Source organism: Chelonia mydas, chromosome 25 (genome assembly GCF_015237465.2).
Source record: "Chelonia mydas isolate rCheMyd1 chromosome 25, rCheMyd1.pri.v2, whole genome shotgun sequence".
In the NCBI taxonomy this organism is placed as follows: Eukaryota; Metazoa; Chordata; order Testudines; family Cheloniidae; genus Chelonia; species Chelonia mydas.
In genome coordinates, this window is record NC_057858.1 from 16,130,807 (window position 1) to 16,148,550 (window position 17,744).

At 40.8% G+C, this 17,744-nt stretch overlaps 1 protein-coding gene across 19 annotated transcripts in view; it reads left to right on the top strand.

Moving 5' to 3' along the window:
• The window catches only part of EPS15L1 (epidermal growth factor receptor pathway substrate 15 like 1), an 82,088-nt gene that overhangs the window by 46,994 nt on the left and 17,350 nt on the right, over window positions 1-17,744 (top strand). For all 19 annotated transcript variants that reach the window (XM_037886062.2, XM_043535725.1, XM_037886065.2 and 16 more), the window contains one exon: window positions 2,438-2,570. In XM_037886062.2, the coding sequence (XP_037741990.1) occupies window positions 2,438-2,570 (133 nt within the window). The remainder of the gene's footprint in view (window positions 1-2,437; window positions 2,571-17,744) is intronic.

Sequence of the window (17,744 nt, forward strand, 5' to 3'; positions counted from 1 at the left end):
TTAAGGGATTTTCATATATCGGGAAAGAAAAGGAAAGCTTTAAAGATATATTTTCCAGAGATTTTAAAATTAGAATGTCTTTGTGGCCAAAATAATAAAATACTGTCATGTTTTGCTTATAAAGCTTTTTTCCTCCACTGGGTGGCAGCAGCCTCTACAAATAGCAGGATGTTTGGTTTTAATTAGCAGAACTCTCAGAAGGATCTCCCTAGGAGCTTGAGCCTTCTAGTGCTTTACCTACAGAACTCCTTTTTTGTTGCAGAATCAAAATTTAACATACATTTGAAAACATGATAAAAATGCAGTAAAGCAATGAATAAATCAGTGTGGAATCACTTTTTATATATTTATTTTTAAATGGTTGGCAGGGTCCTTTACAGGGGCTGGGCTCTGGGAGGGAGTTTGGATGCGGGGTCTGGCCTGGGGCAGGGGGTTGAGGTGGGGGAGGGGGTACAGGGGGCAGACTCTGGGAAGGAGTTTGGGTGAGGGGTCTGGGGCAGGTGGTTGAGATGCAGGAGAGAGTGAGGGGTGCAGCACTTACCGTGAATGGCTCCCGAAAGCAACACGCACACCCTTCTGGCAGCAGTTCCTAGGCAGAGGGCCGGAGGGGTCTCCACACACTGCTGCCTGCAGGCACCACCCCCGCAGTTTCCATTGGCCACAGCTCAGGGCAGGGTCAGCGCACGGAGATACCACCCTCCTTCTCCCATCCCCCTTCGGAGGAGCCGAAGGGATATGCCATCCGCTTCCAGAAGCGAAGTAGAGCGGAGCGGGCAGGCAAGAAGCCGCCTTAGCCCCAGTGTGGTGGTGGCGGCGGCCCCGGGCCCTTTTAGATTGCCTGGGAGCGGCAGGCGGGGCCAGGGGAGAGACCCGGCTCCGAACTTCGGTGGAGCACAGGCCCATACAACTCGCTGCCCCTGCCCGCAACCCAGAGTCGGCTGGCACTGCTCAGCTGCTGATGTCCGTTTGCTGTGTAGACAAACTTACAGAGCTCTTCTTTGGGTCTGGGAAAGGTACTCCCAGCAAACTGCAAGGTGGAACAGATTGTTTAGCACAGGGGTTCTCAAACTGGGGGGTCAGGACTCCTCAGGGGGTCAGGAGGCTATTACATGGGGGGGTCGCAAACTGTCAGCCTCCCCCCCAAACCCCTTTTTGCCTCCAGCATTTATAATGGTGTTAAATATATAAAAAAGTCTTTTTAATTTATAAAGGGGGTCGCACTCAGAGGCTTGCTATGTGAAAGGGGTCACCAGTACAAAAGTTTGAGAACCACTGGTTTAGCATAAGTAGTTAGCACATATTATTAGGGACCATTCAAGGTAGAGTGGCCTGTTAACACACCCCTACGGTCATAGGACAAAAAGACGGGGTTAGTGGGTTACAGATAGTTGTAATAAGCCATAAATCCAGTGTCACTGTTTAGTCCCTGATTTTTAGTGTCTAGCAGAGTAATGAATTTAAACTCTCAGGCTCATCTTTTGAAACTGCAATGCAGGTTTCCTTTCAGGATGCGGACTGATAGGTCAGCTATAGAGTGATGGCTTCGTGAAAAGTATTCACCCACAGGTGATAGGGTGTCTTTGTCTTTTATCATTTTCCTGTGTGAGTTCATTCAAGAGCATAGTGATTGTCTTGTTTCACCCCCATAGTTGTTGGGGCATTTAATGCACTGGATGCGGTACACCACATGTTGTGATAGGCATGTGTAGAGTCCATGGATCTTGAGAGGTGTGTTTGGGATGATCATTGTAGCTTTGGAAATATTTCTGCAGGTTTTGCATCTCTTGTTCTGGCAGGGTTGTACGCTACAGATCTTTTAGAGTGCTGTAGAAGGGTCCATGGGGCCAGTTAGTGCACTATAGATTTACACCCCAGCTTGCCATATACTCACGCTGTATAGACAAGCCCTAAGGAACAAGTGTGTGTGTATGTGAATATAAAAGAAGTGGTGTATAAAAGCTGTGATGTGACAGCTATAAAATAGTCCTTTTTTTATATATGAAATTTTCAATAGGTATGTACACATTGAGTACATTTTACTACGTCCAGTACGCCAAATACCAATTAGTTACGGTTTCTGTACAGTAGGGTAAGATAAAAACAGGAATAAAATACAGTTTTACCTCCCATTCTTTCCCCTTATTATTCCCCAAGTGCCCTTCCTTTCTTGTCAGGGATAAAAATTGTAAAAAGTGCCTTAGGTGACTTAAGGTCTAAGTACCAATGAAAATTATTAGGAGTTAGGCTCCTAAGGGACTTAGGTGCTTTTGAAAATGGAACTCAGACTCCCTAGTCACTAAGTTGCTTTTGTGAATTTTACTCCTTATCATTTTTCTGAGTTAATTCAAACAGGAGTTAATAATTTTCACTTACTTTCTATAAAGTTCACAGATCATCTTTACTATCTGCATATGTTTACCTTTCCTTTATCTCATAGCCCACAGCTTCAGACCCTTTCACCTCCTCTTTTGGAGGGATGGGATTCTCAGATGACCCTTTTAAAAGTAAGCCAGACACTCCAGCTCTCCCACCGAAGAAAAGTGTTCCTCCACGACCCAAGCCACCTAGTGGTAAGTACATTTTTTTCCTAGTAGCCAATTCCCCCAGTTTTCCCATCTTCTTTGTCAAGATAAAGAGGAATTTACGATTTTCTGTCTTGTTGACCTCGGTCAGCCCAGATTCTAAGAAGACCAGCGGCTGATTCAGACCTGCAGTACTTGGGACTAAATATCAGATTTTCAGTAAATGGCAAGATGTGTCTACATGTTTTTGCATTAGTTCAGCTCAGAGGTGCTTCTGAGTGTATGGGTCAGTTTCTGTTTTGAGAGATCCCTAAATACAAATGAAGCTGCTGTATAGGTTGAGCTAAGAATATAAACCTTGTTTTAATATGTTATTCAGCTTCAGGTCATTTGCTATCCCAAGATTTCATTTTCTAAGCTGTTCAGATGCTGGTGAAATTGTTTACAAATGGGAGACATTTCATAAGCTATTAGTTTCAAGTCCACTTTTATCAAGCTGTGGTATATTTCAGTTGACTTAAACAGTGAATTTTTGGTTAGCTCACAGAAAAAAGCATAATCCTGACACAAACATGCTTCCAGTTTGCTCTCTAAACTCTGGCACCAGATTTTCTGTAACATAAAAATGTATAGGCCAAGCATCCAGAATTTCTAGAAACACTTTTTTTTTTACTATGGTAATGAGCATTTTACAAGATGTGGCTAGATATTCTAACTGTCACAGTTCAGGACAACTGAACCTGTATTTCCACTCAATGGTCCAGCAAGGCACCCACTCTCAGGATTCCAGCTCCCCAGCCATTGCCTTTCTTCGGTGGAGACCTGCATCTCACTCCCTTCTGACCATGGTATTTGCAGGCTGCACTGTTCTTTGCCTTCACTGTGTTGTTCCCAGCAGAGACCAGCGTCCCAAACATACCAGTTTGCTTTCTCTTAAGAGATGGTTAAGAGTATGATTGCCCACAATTATAGATACCACACAGCTCTTTTTAAGCACACTATATTATTCTTAAGGTAAAAGCACTACAGAGAAAACATTATTAAAAACAATAAAAGATCCTATCTGCATGCCAGAGATCACACTAATCCTAACATGGGCTCTGGCAAGACTAGTCCTTCAACATCTGACCTTGAAATTTATGGTTTCAAGTTCATCATTGCTTCAGCTCAGAGTAAGCACATAGTTGTAAGGGGCCTTGGTAGGCCAAGTCCTTCCAATATTTCCATAAGGATTGGGGCCCTCCATGAGAGGTTCTATCCGTTTGCTGGATCAAGAAGGCGGCCCTGAGCCTGTTTAAGATCAGGTTTTTAATCCAAAATCCTTTCTTTGTCTGTTGGTCCCTGGAGAATCCAGTTTAATTGGTATATGCATATATCTTTCCAGGGGCTGACTTCAAACGGCTTATAAACAGAGGAATTATATTAGCATCCCCCTCTTCCAAGAGGAGTACATACAATTCCACAATAGCACATACACAATTGCATTTTTAAATAATCAACCCAGAGGTATTAAACCTAATTCAGTAAGGTTTAACTTAATTCAGTAAAGTTCATTCAGGATATTGCAGAAAATTGTCAGTCTGCCACAGTAACCCCCATACGTTTTAAGTGTGGGTCACCCAGTTCCCTTGCGTTACATTTTGGTATTGTCTGACACTTTTGCTTTGCAGTTCTCACACCTATTCAACTTATAAAGCAGAATTGCTCATTTGGTTGGCACTGCAGGTTAGCTAATCTCTCCCACCCCACTCAAAAAGAGGCAGCATCCTTATGGATATATTCCAGATGGTACTGTAGGTTCTGATTTGTTGTAAATCATGCCTTTATCCCCAGACTGAATCAATGTTTGGGACGTATTATTTAATAAATCAAAATCTTTGTGCAAACAGAATAAATTTAAGTCTTGCCACCTTTATGGAACCTGCATTTTTGCAGCCTTTAAATCTTCAAACACTAGTTTTCAGCTGCCATTTTGGCTTTACTCCTCGAAAGGATCTGATAGATACTTTAAAAAATTGGTTTCCAATTGATAAGGCATTTTGGAGCATTGCAGGTCTGAGTATTGATGAATACTGACAAAAAAAAGGATTGTAATTGTAGCAAGGTCCTTGAAGCAGTTAATTCCATAACTATCTACTTATAGGATCTCTATCACCATAGTATCTAAGAGCCTCCCAAGGATTTAAAATAGAAATAATAATACATTACATATACAATAAAACAGACCACCAGGACATTGAGCAGTGAGAGAGAATATACTGTGCAGCAAGAGGTAATCTCTTTGCCATCTAGAATGCTACGTGTGGTGAAGTGTTGTATTTTTTGTCAGTTTTCATAGGCAGTATGTTATTGATTAGAGAATATTTTATTTGGTCTTTCTTTCTGGAAAACGGTCTGAACAAAATAATTCAAAATTTAAAAGGGATCTGTAAAGTGGAATGAGACCAACAGATAATACTGATGAGGCGTATTTTAGTATTATTTTTAAGTGTGGCGTCTTTCTATGTCTTTCTTGCCTAAACATGATTATTCCTAGCAAATACAGTGTAATTCTACCAACAAAGACAGGGAATGGCAGTCAAAGAATGACTTCTCTAAGTACTCCTCATTCTTTCCCCTATGGATGTTACCTTGATTTGTATCTCGTCCTCCCCAAAAAAAGTTTTTATGCAGACTATCTTAGAAGGTGGTTGATTCAGAGTACTGCCTATTTTGCCTGTATTTTTAGCTGTAATAGGCTACATTTATTCGGAGTTCATTAATTTGAATTTATTTTTAATTTAGACAAGAGAACATTGCTTTTATCTAGTTTTTTGAAAGAGTAGCATCTTAAGTATCTTCATTTCTCCTGTTATGTGAAGACAGAAAATTTACCAGGAGCAATACTCCTCTGTTAAAGGAGACTATAAAAGAAACAAAGTTGTTCTTTTGGAAAGCAAATGAGCCTCACATACAAATGCACAGTTAAACTCCTCCCTTCCTTCCACACTAGCAATCATCAGTGGTTTCTTAAAACATGAGAAATTACATAGTAATGTTCTGTGATGCTTGCAAGAGATACAAATGAGTGTTATGATGGAAATCCTGTTCACAAAACAAGTAACAGAAGAGGAACTTCCGTTGTTTCTTACCTTGCTCGTTAGTCCGTTTAATTCAAAAACAAGTATGTGGTAAAGATCTTTCTAAGAGGTGAACAAATATCAGTGCAGATCAGACAAATCTAAAACTTGGTCTTATTACTGTCAGTTTACACTCTTCCTTTATCATGTAGTTGATAAGAAAAATACACAAGCATTGTGTGAAAAGTACTTATGTGGTTTGTATCTACCTTATCCCCTTCATTATTCAGAAAACATAAAGTACCAATAAAAGGTCTCTAACTATCCTTAGGTAAAGGACACTAATACTATGATTTCTACTTAATCTGAATTGATTCGTGCAAAATTATTGGTCTTGTGCCAGATTCACCTCTGCAGGGACAGGGGACGATATGCATTGACTTGCCCCTGTCCTTGCAGGGGCAGCTGCACTAGGAAGGTGATTCATCCCAGTAGAGGCCAGCAGCAATGTCACCACTGCCTTCCCCATTGGTTTCTGTCTAAGGAGTGTTGGAGCCCATCTTGTGGAGGCTGCCCTAGAAAGACAGTGAATCAGCACATTCATTATCTAGCCTGGTCTGATACCCACTTTTGGATCTGTGCTGGCTGGCTGGCTCAGAATCACCTGACAGAGCAGAAACACGCTCCTCAGACCCAATCTTGCTCTTGGTGAACTTTCTGCAGTAATGAGTCCATAGCCTGGGTTCAGCCAGTTATATTTAATCGCTCTCCGTGTATTAATTTCCCATTATATCTCATTAAACATAAATTGCTTTGACACTGGAATTCTCTCTGTCACTGTGATATGTGAGTACTGTCACTAGGCTATCCTTGATCATCTTTGTCTTTGGTAAGGGATTTCAAAGGGGTCTCCAGAAATGCACCTGTAAAAAGACATATTTATACATGTAAATGGATAATTAGATTTCAAGACCAGAAGGGGCCATTGTGATCATCTAGTATGGCGTCCTGTATAACACAGGCCATATTTATTATTACTCAATAAAAATTTATGCCTTATTTTGAGTCTGAATTTGTCTAGCTTCAACTTCCAGCCATTGGATGATGTTATGCCTTTCTCTGCTAGATTAAAGAGCCCACTATTAAATATTTGTTCCCTATGTAGATACTTAGACTGTAATCAAGTCACCATTTAACCTTCTCTTTATTAAACTAAATAGATTGACCTCTTTGAGTCTGTTGCTATAAGGCAGTGGTTCTCAAACTTTTGTACTGGTGACCCCTTTCACATAGCAAGCCTCTGAGTGCGACCCCCCGCTCATAAATTAAAAACACTTACAATATATTTAACACCATTATTAATGCAGGAGGCAAAGCGGGATTCGGGGTGGAGGCTGACAGCTCGCGACCCCCCATTTGATAACCTCGCGACCCCCTGAGGGGTCCCGATCCCCAGTTTGAGAACCCACGCTATAAGGCATGTTTTCTACTCCTGTAATCATTCACAAGGTTCTTTTCTGAACGCTCTCCAATTTATTAACATCCTTCTTGAAGTGTGGACACCGGAACTGGACACAGTATTCCAGCAGCAGTGGCACCAGTGTCAAATATCCTCTCTCCTCCTCCTCCTTGAGATTTCAGTTTATGCATCCCAGGATCATACTAGCTTTTTTGGCCACAGCATCACACTGGGAGCTCGTGTTCAGCTGATTATCCATCATGACCCCCAAATCTTTTTAAAATTCACTGCTTCCCACTGTACTATACTGGCAGGTATTTCTGCTCATACATAGTCCATTGTTTGGGGTCATTGCTGTTGCATCTGAAGAGAGCAGGCAAACACAACATACAGTGGTGGGCCCTATAGTGCGGGTCATGTACCACCCCGAAATCCATATAATTCCATCCCTCCCCACGTTTTAAAAGAAACTCTTGAAATTGTTTCCCCAAAGCTGTTTCTTAGACTGTCCTTATTAGCCTTATTTTTATCCTACAAACATAAAAGGAGGACCTGTCCTTAAGCCTAGTTTAAGGAGCTATCAGAGTTAGTTTTTTGTCTGTTCAGTGTAAATCAGGGTTGTGTTCATTGTTGCGTAATAGATAGTATAAATTACATTGATATTTTGGATGAACGGTGCCATATGTGAGCAATTTGAATTGTATTGTAAATGCTTTTAGAAAATCCTTCTAATATCTTAATATCGTTTGTAGATTTACAAATACACTTAATTTTATCTTTTATTTTCCTGTTGTAAGTAGCTCTTTGATTGTAGCACTCAGTGTTACTAAACTTTAAGGCATTGTGTATTTCTTATGCTAGTATTGCGTCTTGTAGAACTTACCTGTAATTAAAAAAGGAGGAAATTAAAAGCTGATCCACTGAAACCTGTCAGTTAAAATGTGCTGTCTGTAGGTTCTCACAGATTAACAATTACATGTTTTCTGCAATGAACTGCAGATTAAAATCAGTCAGAGTTCACCGCTAACTAGTTTCTAGGTAAAAGTTGTTGATTGCAAAAAAGAGAGAAACAGATTTTTTTAAAGTACAGGAAGTTCCTGTGTGGGTGTCAGTGATTGGGTTATAAGTAAAATTCAATACTCTAGTGCTTTGATCGTGGGACCTGCTGCATTTACCCCACCCTTACCCACTTCCTTTAAATGCAGCACCATGCATTCCACATTGTGGTTTTAACAGTACTGCTAACCAGTGATATTAGTGGAAGAACCTTCACCACTAACCAGTGTGTAACCTTCAACCTCTTCTTCATTTTTATTGCTTGCTTATAGTGGTTGTGACTTTTTTAACCTTGAAAGAATATAAAAATCATAACATTTTGAAATAAAAATGTAATCTACTTATAAATGTGCGTTCTGCTTACAAATGGCTGTTGATATAGCATGCAGTATAAATTAATGCCTGTAATAGTAATTTTTAAAAATAACTTCTGATTGCTCTAGTTTTCTCTCCTTTGTAAATTTGGAATTTGAATTAAATGTCTTGTATCTCAATAACTAATCTATTTTTTGTATGTACGAACTGTTGATGTCTGCAGCGATAATATATTTGCCATTAGTATGCCGCACTTCCATGTTTTATTGGAACACTAACAAAGTAACAAATTGCTGGAAAATAATCACATAATATTTTAGAATTCAAAGGAGTAAGTGTTAAACTCAGTGTTTAAATAGAAATTGCTTGGCTATTATTTGTTTAAAAAATCTAGATATTTAAATAAATATTAAGTAGGACTTCCCATTCTCCTGGACTATTTGATGCCATATATTTTATGTTTACTTTTATATATGCTTGGATAAAATTTTAAACTATAGACTCTCACCAAAGCTGGAGAAATTAGCCAAGATTTTAGATTTTTTTTTTTCATTCTGTATCTGTGAGTCTTGTCTACTATGGAAACTAAATTTATAAACTGGTATCTCAAAGGTTAGTGGTTAGCACCTCTGCCTTTGAGTGAAGGACTTTAATTCCGTTCCCACGTTGTTCTTATAATTGGTATTATTTCTGAGCTGTCAAAATATCACAAGAAATCCTGAGAAGACGAAAACTGTGAACCTCCCGCTGAGCTGGCTTCAATTAAATATGACCCTGATCTTTCAAAGGGATCAACTTGTTGGAGCTCTATTGGCTTCAGCAGGATTCAGTGTCAGCATTAAGGTCTGCATAAGCGCATCCCTTTTCAGGATCAGACCTTACATGAACAGTAAAATAAATAATTGACCTTTCCAAAGCAGATTTATTAAACATATTTGAGTCTGAGACCCTTTTAAATTTCTTTACATTTCAAAGCATTAAGACCCTATCCTACTACCAATAAAGGCAGTAAAGTCTCCCATTGACTTCAGTAGCAGCTGGATCAGGTCCTATGTGACCTTTTCCTCACCTCATGAGCTGGCAGATGAATGCAGATGGTATCTGAACCTTGCAATGTGTGTAAAAGTGTCAAGAATCTTTTAAATACAATTTAAACAATATTTTTATCAGACTATCCTGCAAACTCCAAGTTCAGTTGTGTACATTATTCCATCATCTGCAGGAAAGATACTTCCCTAACATTGAAGACAGGGGCTTTGCCATAGCTGCAACATATGTAAGTTAGTTGGAGCGGGTTATGTCAACCACAGTAAAGAGCCCCCAAGAGCTAGAGGTATGGGAACGGTAGTCAGTCCCTAGGATGAGCTGTTTCCATTATTGTGCAGTTCATATGCTACATGGCTCTTATGGACTGTTTAGGGGGCAGAGGCCCCAGTTTTAACATCCCAAGTGTGAATTTCTGTTGAGAGAAAATGTGAGCACAGGTTGACTCTGGAGCTACAGTGGATGAATGACTACATAGAGATGTATAGGTATGTATTCATATACATATCAGGTTTATCATTCTAGACCATTCTGACATTGGTTGCTCTCTTCTATATTTGCAGCTTCCTCCTCCTTTATGTTAATGATAAATATAGTTATTTTTCAAATGTTACTTCTCTAAATCTAAGGTATTTTATGGTTTGACTATTTGACATCTTCTGAAACTTTTAGATCTGTAAAAATAGTTCAGGATTTAGTACTCTCAGTGTACAAAGGGGTAAGGACCTTAGGTCAGCACTGCCTTTTGCATTGCGCAAGAACACTTTTAGTAGTGTTTGTTTTTTCCTCTCCTATCTCTCTCAATTGGATGGAAATTAGGACAAAATTTTGTTCAATTTCTTGGTAAAATATTGAAAACCAAGGTTGAATGCTATATGTCCTGTGGATACATTAGCCTAATTTTCTTAAAAAGCCATATTTTTAATAAAAATCTTAATTGCCTGAACACTTAATACAAAAGGCTTATCTGAACTCTTATCACATTTTTATTATTTATGCTAAATCCTTTACTGACTTGCATCCAGTGCAATATCACTCGGCACAGTATTTGGCCTATGTATTTCTTCAGATTACTTTTAAGAAGAGAATACTTGTTTTTGATGTGAAACAATTATTAATTATGCAGTATAGTTGAAATAAAGAATTTACACTGAGCAAATTGATTAACAAGACAAAAGCAAATACTAAACTTCCCTTGCAGTTTTAAAATTTTATGTTCCTCTTTACTCAGGGCTGTACTTTATTTACTTGTGTTTATTCAAACCGCGTGGATGGCTTCCTTTGGGAGGCAGAAAGAATATAAAATGGCTTTATTTAATTAGGTCCTCAACCAAAAAGGTTATTCCCACTCATGGCTAAGCACCTCTGGTTTTGCAGAGCTTTGTAACCTTCTGGATGCATGTTTGGAATAGTGTGGATGCCTGCTCATGGCTCTGTAAGTTGATGCCCATGATTATAAAAAGGTGGTGCAGTCCCCAGTCATCTCAATTCCTCCTCCTTTGCGGCTGTGAGCAGGAACCTCAGCTTTAGAGTTGGTGACTGACAGGAAGGCGTATTTTTTTCATGACTTCCAGAAGATCTGACAGTTAGGTTACAATACAGGCATCCCTTGTTGTGTAGGATAAATGACTCATGGGTGGAGCAGCTGGCCCAGCCACAAACTAAAAATTCCATTCACGTTTTGATTCTGTTGTTTTATGATGATCTCTTATACTGAAGATGATAGTTCAGTACTAATTGATGAAGCAAGTTGTTCAGAAGATAATTTACCTGTTCATTTTTCCCCAACATAACAAAATGATACAGCAGTAGCAACTTATAGTCAAGGTTGCATAATGATTTCTATTCTAACCCCCTCTTTTAGAAGGTTCATAACTTTTGGAAATTTTCACTTTTCCAGAGACATTTTTTCAGGTCTGATGTCTTTCAAAGGGGTGCCTGTTTTGTTTTGTTAAGTTTAAGTAAAAGTGGTTGCAAAAATTTTGTGTACAAGGAGAGGGAGGGAAATGTGTGTATATATACGTTTTTCATTTTGTGAACAGCTCTACAGCCAAAATAGCTGAGAGTCTGAAATACGGCAAGGAAATAGCCCTTGCTGAGGAGAAATATCAGAGTATTCTGAAAAAAAATAGTTTTGGTTTTACTGAGTTATGATCACATACTGAAAATGTGCAGTACATTTGTACTCCTTTTTCTATAAGCTTGTAAAGTGACCAGCTAAGGAAAGGTACATTCCACGTCTATGGACTGGGTGGATAATTTAGCTGCTTGGAAACAAGTTTATTAAAGTTAGGACAGACTGCTGAACAGTTGGTAAGGTGCTAAGGAGGAGCCATGCTGTGAAGTACTTTACAAACGCTGCAGTCCCCAAGGCTTGCATGAATGGGGCTTCCTCTTGCATATCCGAGTTGCATGAGACAGGAATCCAGGTACTGTCACAAGTAGTGTCCAGATTATGGATTTTACACTCATTACTGACAATTTTTCTGCAAACTAGCAGAAATCTGAAATCCTAGATAGTGAACCTTCTACTCTTTATTATTTTTTGCACCCTAGAAAGTTCCATTCAAAAAGCTACTTTGGGTACATTTAAAGTTGCATATATAAGCGCTTAAATCAGGCTGTGCTAAATTTAATGTGATATGTGTAACCTTAATTCTCTACCCCTGTGTGTGTGTATTATTATAATTATATGGTCACATGCTCTTTATCATGTAATACAGTAAAATATCTTTTTTATTGTTTTTGTATTTCTGAGAGAAATTTTAGGCTCAGACCCTAAATGGAGAATCTAACAAAATCTATCAGAAAAGATCAAGGTCTTCATTTCTGCATAAATGTGTTGTTACTCCATCCCACTGCTTCATTGATAAGCCAAATTCTGTAATAGCACACTACACCAGTGCTGCCTCAGTGAGATACTGAGAATAAATATTCACCCTGAACTCCAGTGCTGCCTCTAAACAGCCACCCATGTCACTTGCCTTAAAGCTGGTCTTGGGGTATGAAATTAAGATAAGCGCTTAGTATGGGTGGAGTTCATTACTAAGTTAACAGCATTTACTGTGGTAAATCATTTTGTTCATCATCTTTTTGCTGAAGTGAGTCCTCTGTGTGGTTTAGGTGCACCACTTGGGTAACTGCTGAAACTGCTGTGGTTTCAGAATAGGACCTGTTTTGCTTTTTTGTAAAGCTTTTTTCCCTGAAACTGTTAGCTAAAATACTGACATAATAAGAAAGAACTGCAAATGTTTATTTGCATTTTCCTACTTCCAAACCTGAAAAGGCATTTTACTATATGAATTTCATTGTAAAACTGCACATTTATTTAATCTCCAAGGAATCAAAGTTGAAACTGTCCTCTTTACTCAGTCATCATTAACGACATATGTTTACCAATTTTCTGTTACCATTGTTTGCTTTGTTCTGTTAATTTTGTTGGGAATTTGGGGTTTGATTTGGGTTTTGGGGTTTTTTTGGTCTGTTTGTATCAATATGAAAAATAACTTGTACCATGCTTCTCATACCAGCCTGGGTTCTTGTAATTGCACACATGTAGGGCCAAAGACATGCTGTGCACCCCATTGTACATTTACTTAAGTACCTGGTGCAACTCTCTATAAATCAATACAGAATTTGGCACATGCTGCATTACACAGGGAAGCATTTGAGTGCCAATGATAAGATTATAAATAAGATTATTAATTGGAGGGCAGTGGTAAGAAGGAAACTAGTACATTGGAAGACCTAATTCAGTAAAGCAAACATTTTCCAGCTTTCAGAATCAGAGCATATTTGCCAGGTGGAGGGCCTTCACAAGAAGAGCCTTCACTGGAGAGCATCCATCACCTGTAAGTGGTCACTGGGATTGGTTTATCCAAAGTGAGCACTGCCTGAAAAGGTGTTGCAGGTTAGAAGCAGGACTTTTCCATCTTTGACATGTGTGGCTTCAAAATAAATTACCAAATTAAAACTGTCTTGAGATAAGTTTGTTTAATACAAAAAATGAAGAAAACAGCATACATAAAGTGAAATTGAAGACTTCTAAGTTAACAGTAACTCCATAGTATTCATAGTGACACTTCCTTTTGCAGCAGATTCATTCTTTTGTGATCTGAGCTAAATATGAAGCATAAGAAACCCCGATGCTCTTCACATGTGCTACGAAACCCACCATGGAGCTTCATGCAAAACATTAAAGCAGACAGTTTAGAAAAAACAGTTTTCGTGAGCAAATAAGTTGCAAGACCTGGGACCACAATTCCAGTTATTGATTCCAAACAGTGATTTCAGCAACAGAAAATCTAACAGCTAAGAAAAGACCACTTAAAATGGAACAAGCTCGCTCTTTACAAATCTGCCCAGTGGGGTTTGGTATTAGAAGCTATAGGGCCAAATTCTCCTCTTGTGTACCCTTGCAGCCCTCTGACTTAAATGGAAATGCACAAGTGCTTCTGAGGAGAATTTGCCTGATTTGGGGTTAGAGAGCACACTAAAAACCACACTTTTAAGGGCACTTGTTCAAGGACAGCCTGAATCTCAAATTAGGTTTTCAGACAAGAAAACCTAAATATTCCAATTTTGCTTGTAGCCAAAATTAATTATTTTAAAAAAAAAAATTGTGTTTGCACATAAGATCCTCTTGCCTGTAGAGCCTGGACTGTTGAAGAACTCAACAAATGACAGTTTTTATCTTTTAAACAGTAATAGTCCAAATGCAGAGTTCCGTATTTTTTTAATGAATAGACTTGCATGGGTGTATGTGAGAGAGAGATCTCCCATCAGATGTGGCCAAGAGTGGGATGTGTTATGAATATAATGAGGTGGGGGTTAGGGGAGTTCAAAGACAATCTGAAACTGGCAAAGGGCATGAAAGAAGGTCCATAGTAGAAGTGAAGAAAGCTAATACTGCTGCTAATTCCTGTATATTTTGTGTAATTTCCTTACCTTGAGGACAATCTGCTAATTTGATCAGCCTTGTTTTTAAAAACATATTGGCTGACCATGAGGCTGAAACCTGAAGTTGACATTTATAAACAGTATCTAGTATCTGTTGTATTAACTAGAAGTGTAACATAAGGCATATAAAGAACTTGCCATGAGCACTCTTCCTCAAGTGCATCATGAGGACCAACTGGCTGAGCAGAATCAGAGGAAGAACCTAGCAAAATTGCAAGCAAATCCATTTTTTTTCTGCCATACCTTGGCATTTATAAAGAATTGGAGGGCAGGAAATCCATGTTCTTTTTCAGCCTCAGTCTGTACTCTCTGAACAGTGATTGTACCCAGGTTTTTTAAGTGCAGATGATGAGCTTCTTTGGCCACCACTTAGGGTATGTCGACACTATGAAATTAGGTCGAATTTATAAAAGTCGATTTTTAGGAAGCGATTTTATACAGTCGATTATGTGTGTCCCCACTAAGCGCATTAAGTCAGCGGAATGCATCCACAGTACTGTGGCTAGCGTCGACTTTTGGAGCATTGCACTGTGGGAAGCTATCCCACACTTCCCACAGTCTCTGTTGCCCATTGGAATTCTGGCTGGAGCTCCCAATGCCTGATGGGGCAAAAACATTGTCACGGGTGGTTTTGGGTACATGTCGTCAGTTGCCCCTCCCTCCATGAAAGCAATGGCAGGCAATCGTTTCGCACCTTTTTTCCGTGCAGAACCCATACTGCTGTCAGCAGGCGGTGCAGTAGGACTGCTAACTGTTGTCGTCATCCACTGCTTCCACTGCAATTCTGCTCTCCTGCAGACGACATACCACGGCAAGCATGGAGCCCGCTTAGCTCACCGCTGCTGTTGTGAGCATTGTAAACACCTCGCGCATTATCCTGCAGTATGTGCAGTACCTGCAGAAGTAGGCAAGGAGGCGACGACAGTGCGATCACAATAGTGATGAAGACATGGACACAGACTTCTCTCAAAGCACGGGCCCTGGCAGTTTGGACATCATGGTGGTAATGGGGCAGGTTCCTGCTGTGGACGCCGATTCTGGGCCCGGAAAACAAGCACAGATTGGTGGGACCGCATAGTGTTGCAGGTCTGGGATGATTCCCAGTGGCTGCGAAACTTTTGCATGCGTAAGGGCACTTTCATGGAACTTTGACTTGATTTCCCCTGCCCTGAAGCACAAGAATACCAAAATGAGAGCAGCCCTTACAGCTGAGAAGCGAGTGGCTATAGCCCTCTGGAAGCTTGCAACGCCAGACAGCTACCGATCAGTCGGGAATCAATTTGGAGTGGGTAAATCTACTGTGGGGGCTGCTGTGATCCAATTAGCCAATGCAATCACTGAGCTGCTGCTATCAAGGGTAGTTACTCTGGGAAATGTGCAGGTCACAGTGGATGGCTTTGCTGCAGTGGGGTTTCCTAACTGTGGTGGGGTGATAGACGGAACGCATATCCCTGTCTTGGGACCAGACCACCTTGGCAGCCAGTACGTAAACCGCAAGGGGTAATTTTCAATCGTGCTGCAAGCACTGGTGGATCACAAGGGACGTTTCACCAACATCAACATGGGATGGCTGGGAAAGGTGCATGACGCTCACATCTTCAGGAACTCTGGTCTTTTTGAACAGCTACAGGAAGGAACTTACTTCCCAGACCAGAAAATTACCATTGGGGATGTTGAAATGCCTATAGTTATCCTTGGGGACACAGCCTACCCCTTAATGCCATGGCTCATGAAGCCATACACAGGCACCCTGAACAGTAGTAAGGAGCAGTTCAACTATAGGCTGACCAAGTGCAGAATAGTGGTAGAATGTGCATTTGGACATTTAAAAGCTCGCTGGTGCAGTTTACTGACTAGGTTAGACCTCAGCAAAACCAATATTCCCATTGTTATTGCTGCTTGCTGTGTGCTCCACAATATCTGTGAGATTAAGGGGGAGATTTTTTTTGGTGGGGTGAGAGGTTGAGGCAAATCGCCTGGTGGCCGATTACACTCAGCCAGACACCAGGGCAGTTAGAAGATTAGAAGAGCACAGCTGGGTGCCCTGCGCAGTGGAGAAGCTTTGAAAACCGGTTTCATGACTGACCAGGCTATGGTGTGACAGTTCTGTTTGTTTCTCTTTAAAGAAAACCCGCCCCCTTGGTTGACTCTACTTCCCTGTAAGCCAACGGACCTCCCCCCTTCGATCACCGCTTGCAGAGGCAATAAAGTCATTATTGTTTCAAAATCATGGATTCTTTATTAATTCATCACACAAATAGGGGGAAAACTCGCAAAGTAGCCCAGGAGGGGTGGGTGAGGAGGGAAGCACCGGGTGGGGTGGTGGATGAGGGGAGGAGGGAAGGACAAGGCCACACTACAGTTCAAAACTTATTGAATGCCAGCCTTCTGTTGCTTGGGCAGTCCTCTGGGGTGGAGTGGCTGGGTACCCATAGCTCCATCCCCAGACATGTTAACAGATTTTTCCAGTAGCTATATTGGCCGCAAACGCATCCCAAGTCTTCAGGGCAAATTAATCATTAAACATGCTTGCTTTTAAACCCTGTATTATATTTACCAAGGTACACTCACCAGAGGTGCCTTCTCCAGCTTCATGGTCCGGGAGCCCACCTTGGGAGGGTATTGGCTCCAGGGTGATGAACAGTTCCTGGCTGCTGGGGAGAAGGGATTCTTCGCTTGCCTGCTGTGCGCTATCCTCAACCTCCTTCTCCTCCAAAAAATCCTCATCCCTGTTGCGTGAGACTCCCCCCTTGCAGGTGTCCACAGACAGTGGTGGAGTAGTGGTAGGGGCCCCCCCTAGAATTGCATGCAGCCCATCATAGAAGTGGCATATATGGGGCTCTGACCTGGAGCAACCGTCTGCATCCTTTGTTTTTTGGTAGGCTTGCCTCAGCTCCTTAACTTTCAGGCAGCACTGCTGTGTGTCCCTGTTGTACCCTCTTGTCCATCATGCCTTTGGAGATTTTGGCAAATATATTGGCATTTCGTCTTTTGGAACAGAGTTCTGCCTGCACAGATTCTTCTCCCTATACAGCGATAAGATACAGTACCTCCCGTTCAGTCCATGCTGGAGCTCTTTTGCGATTCTGGGACTCCATGGTCACCTGTGCTGATGAGCTCTGCATGGTCACCTGTGCTGATCAGCTCACCACGCTGGCCAAACAGGAAATGAAATTCATAAGTTTCCAGGGCTTTTCCTGTCTACCTGGCAGTGCATCTGAGTTGAGAGTGCTCTCCAGAGCAGTCACAATGGAGCACTCTGGGATAGCTCCCGGAGGCCAATACTGTCGAATTGCGTCCACACTACCCCAAATTCAACCCAGCGAGGTC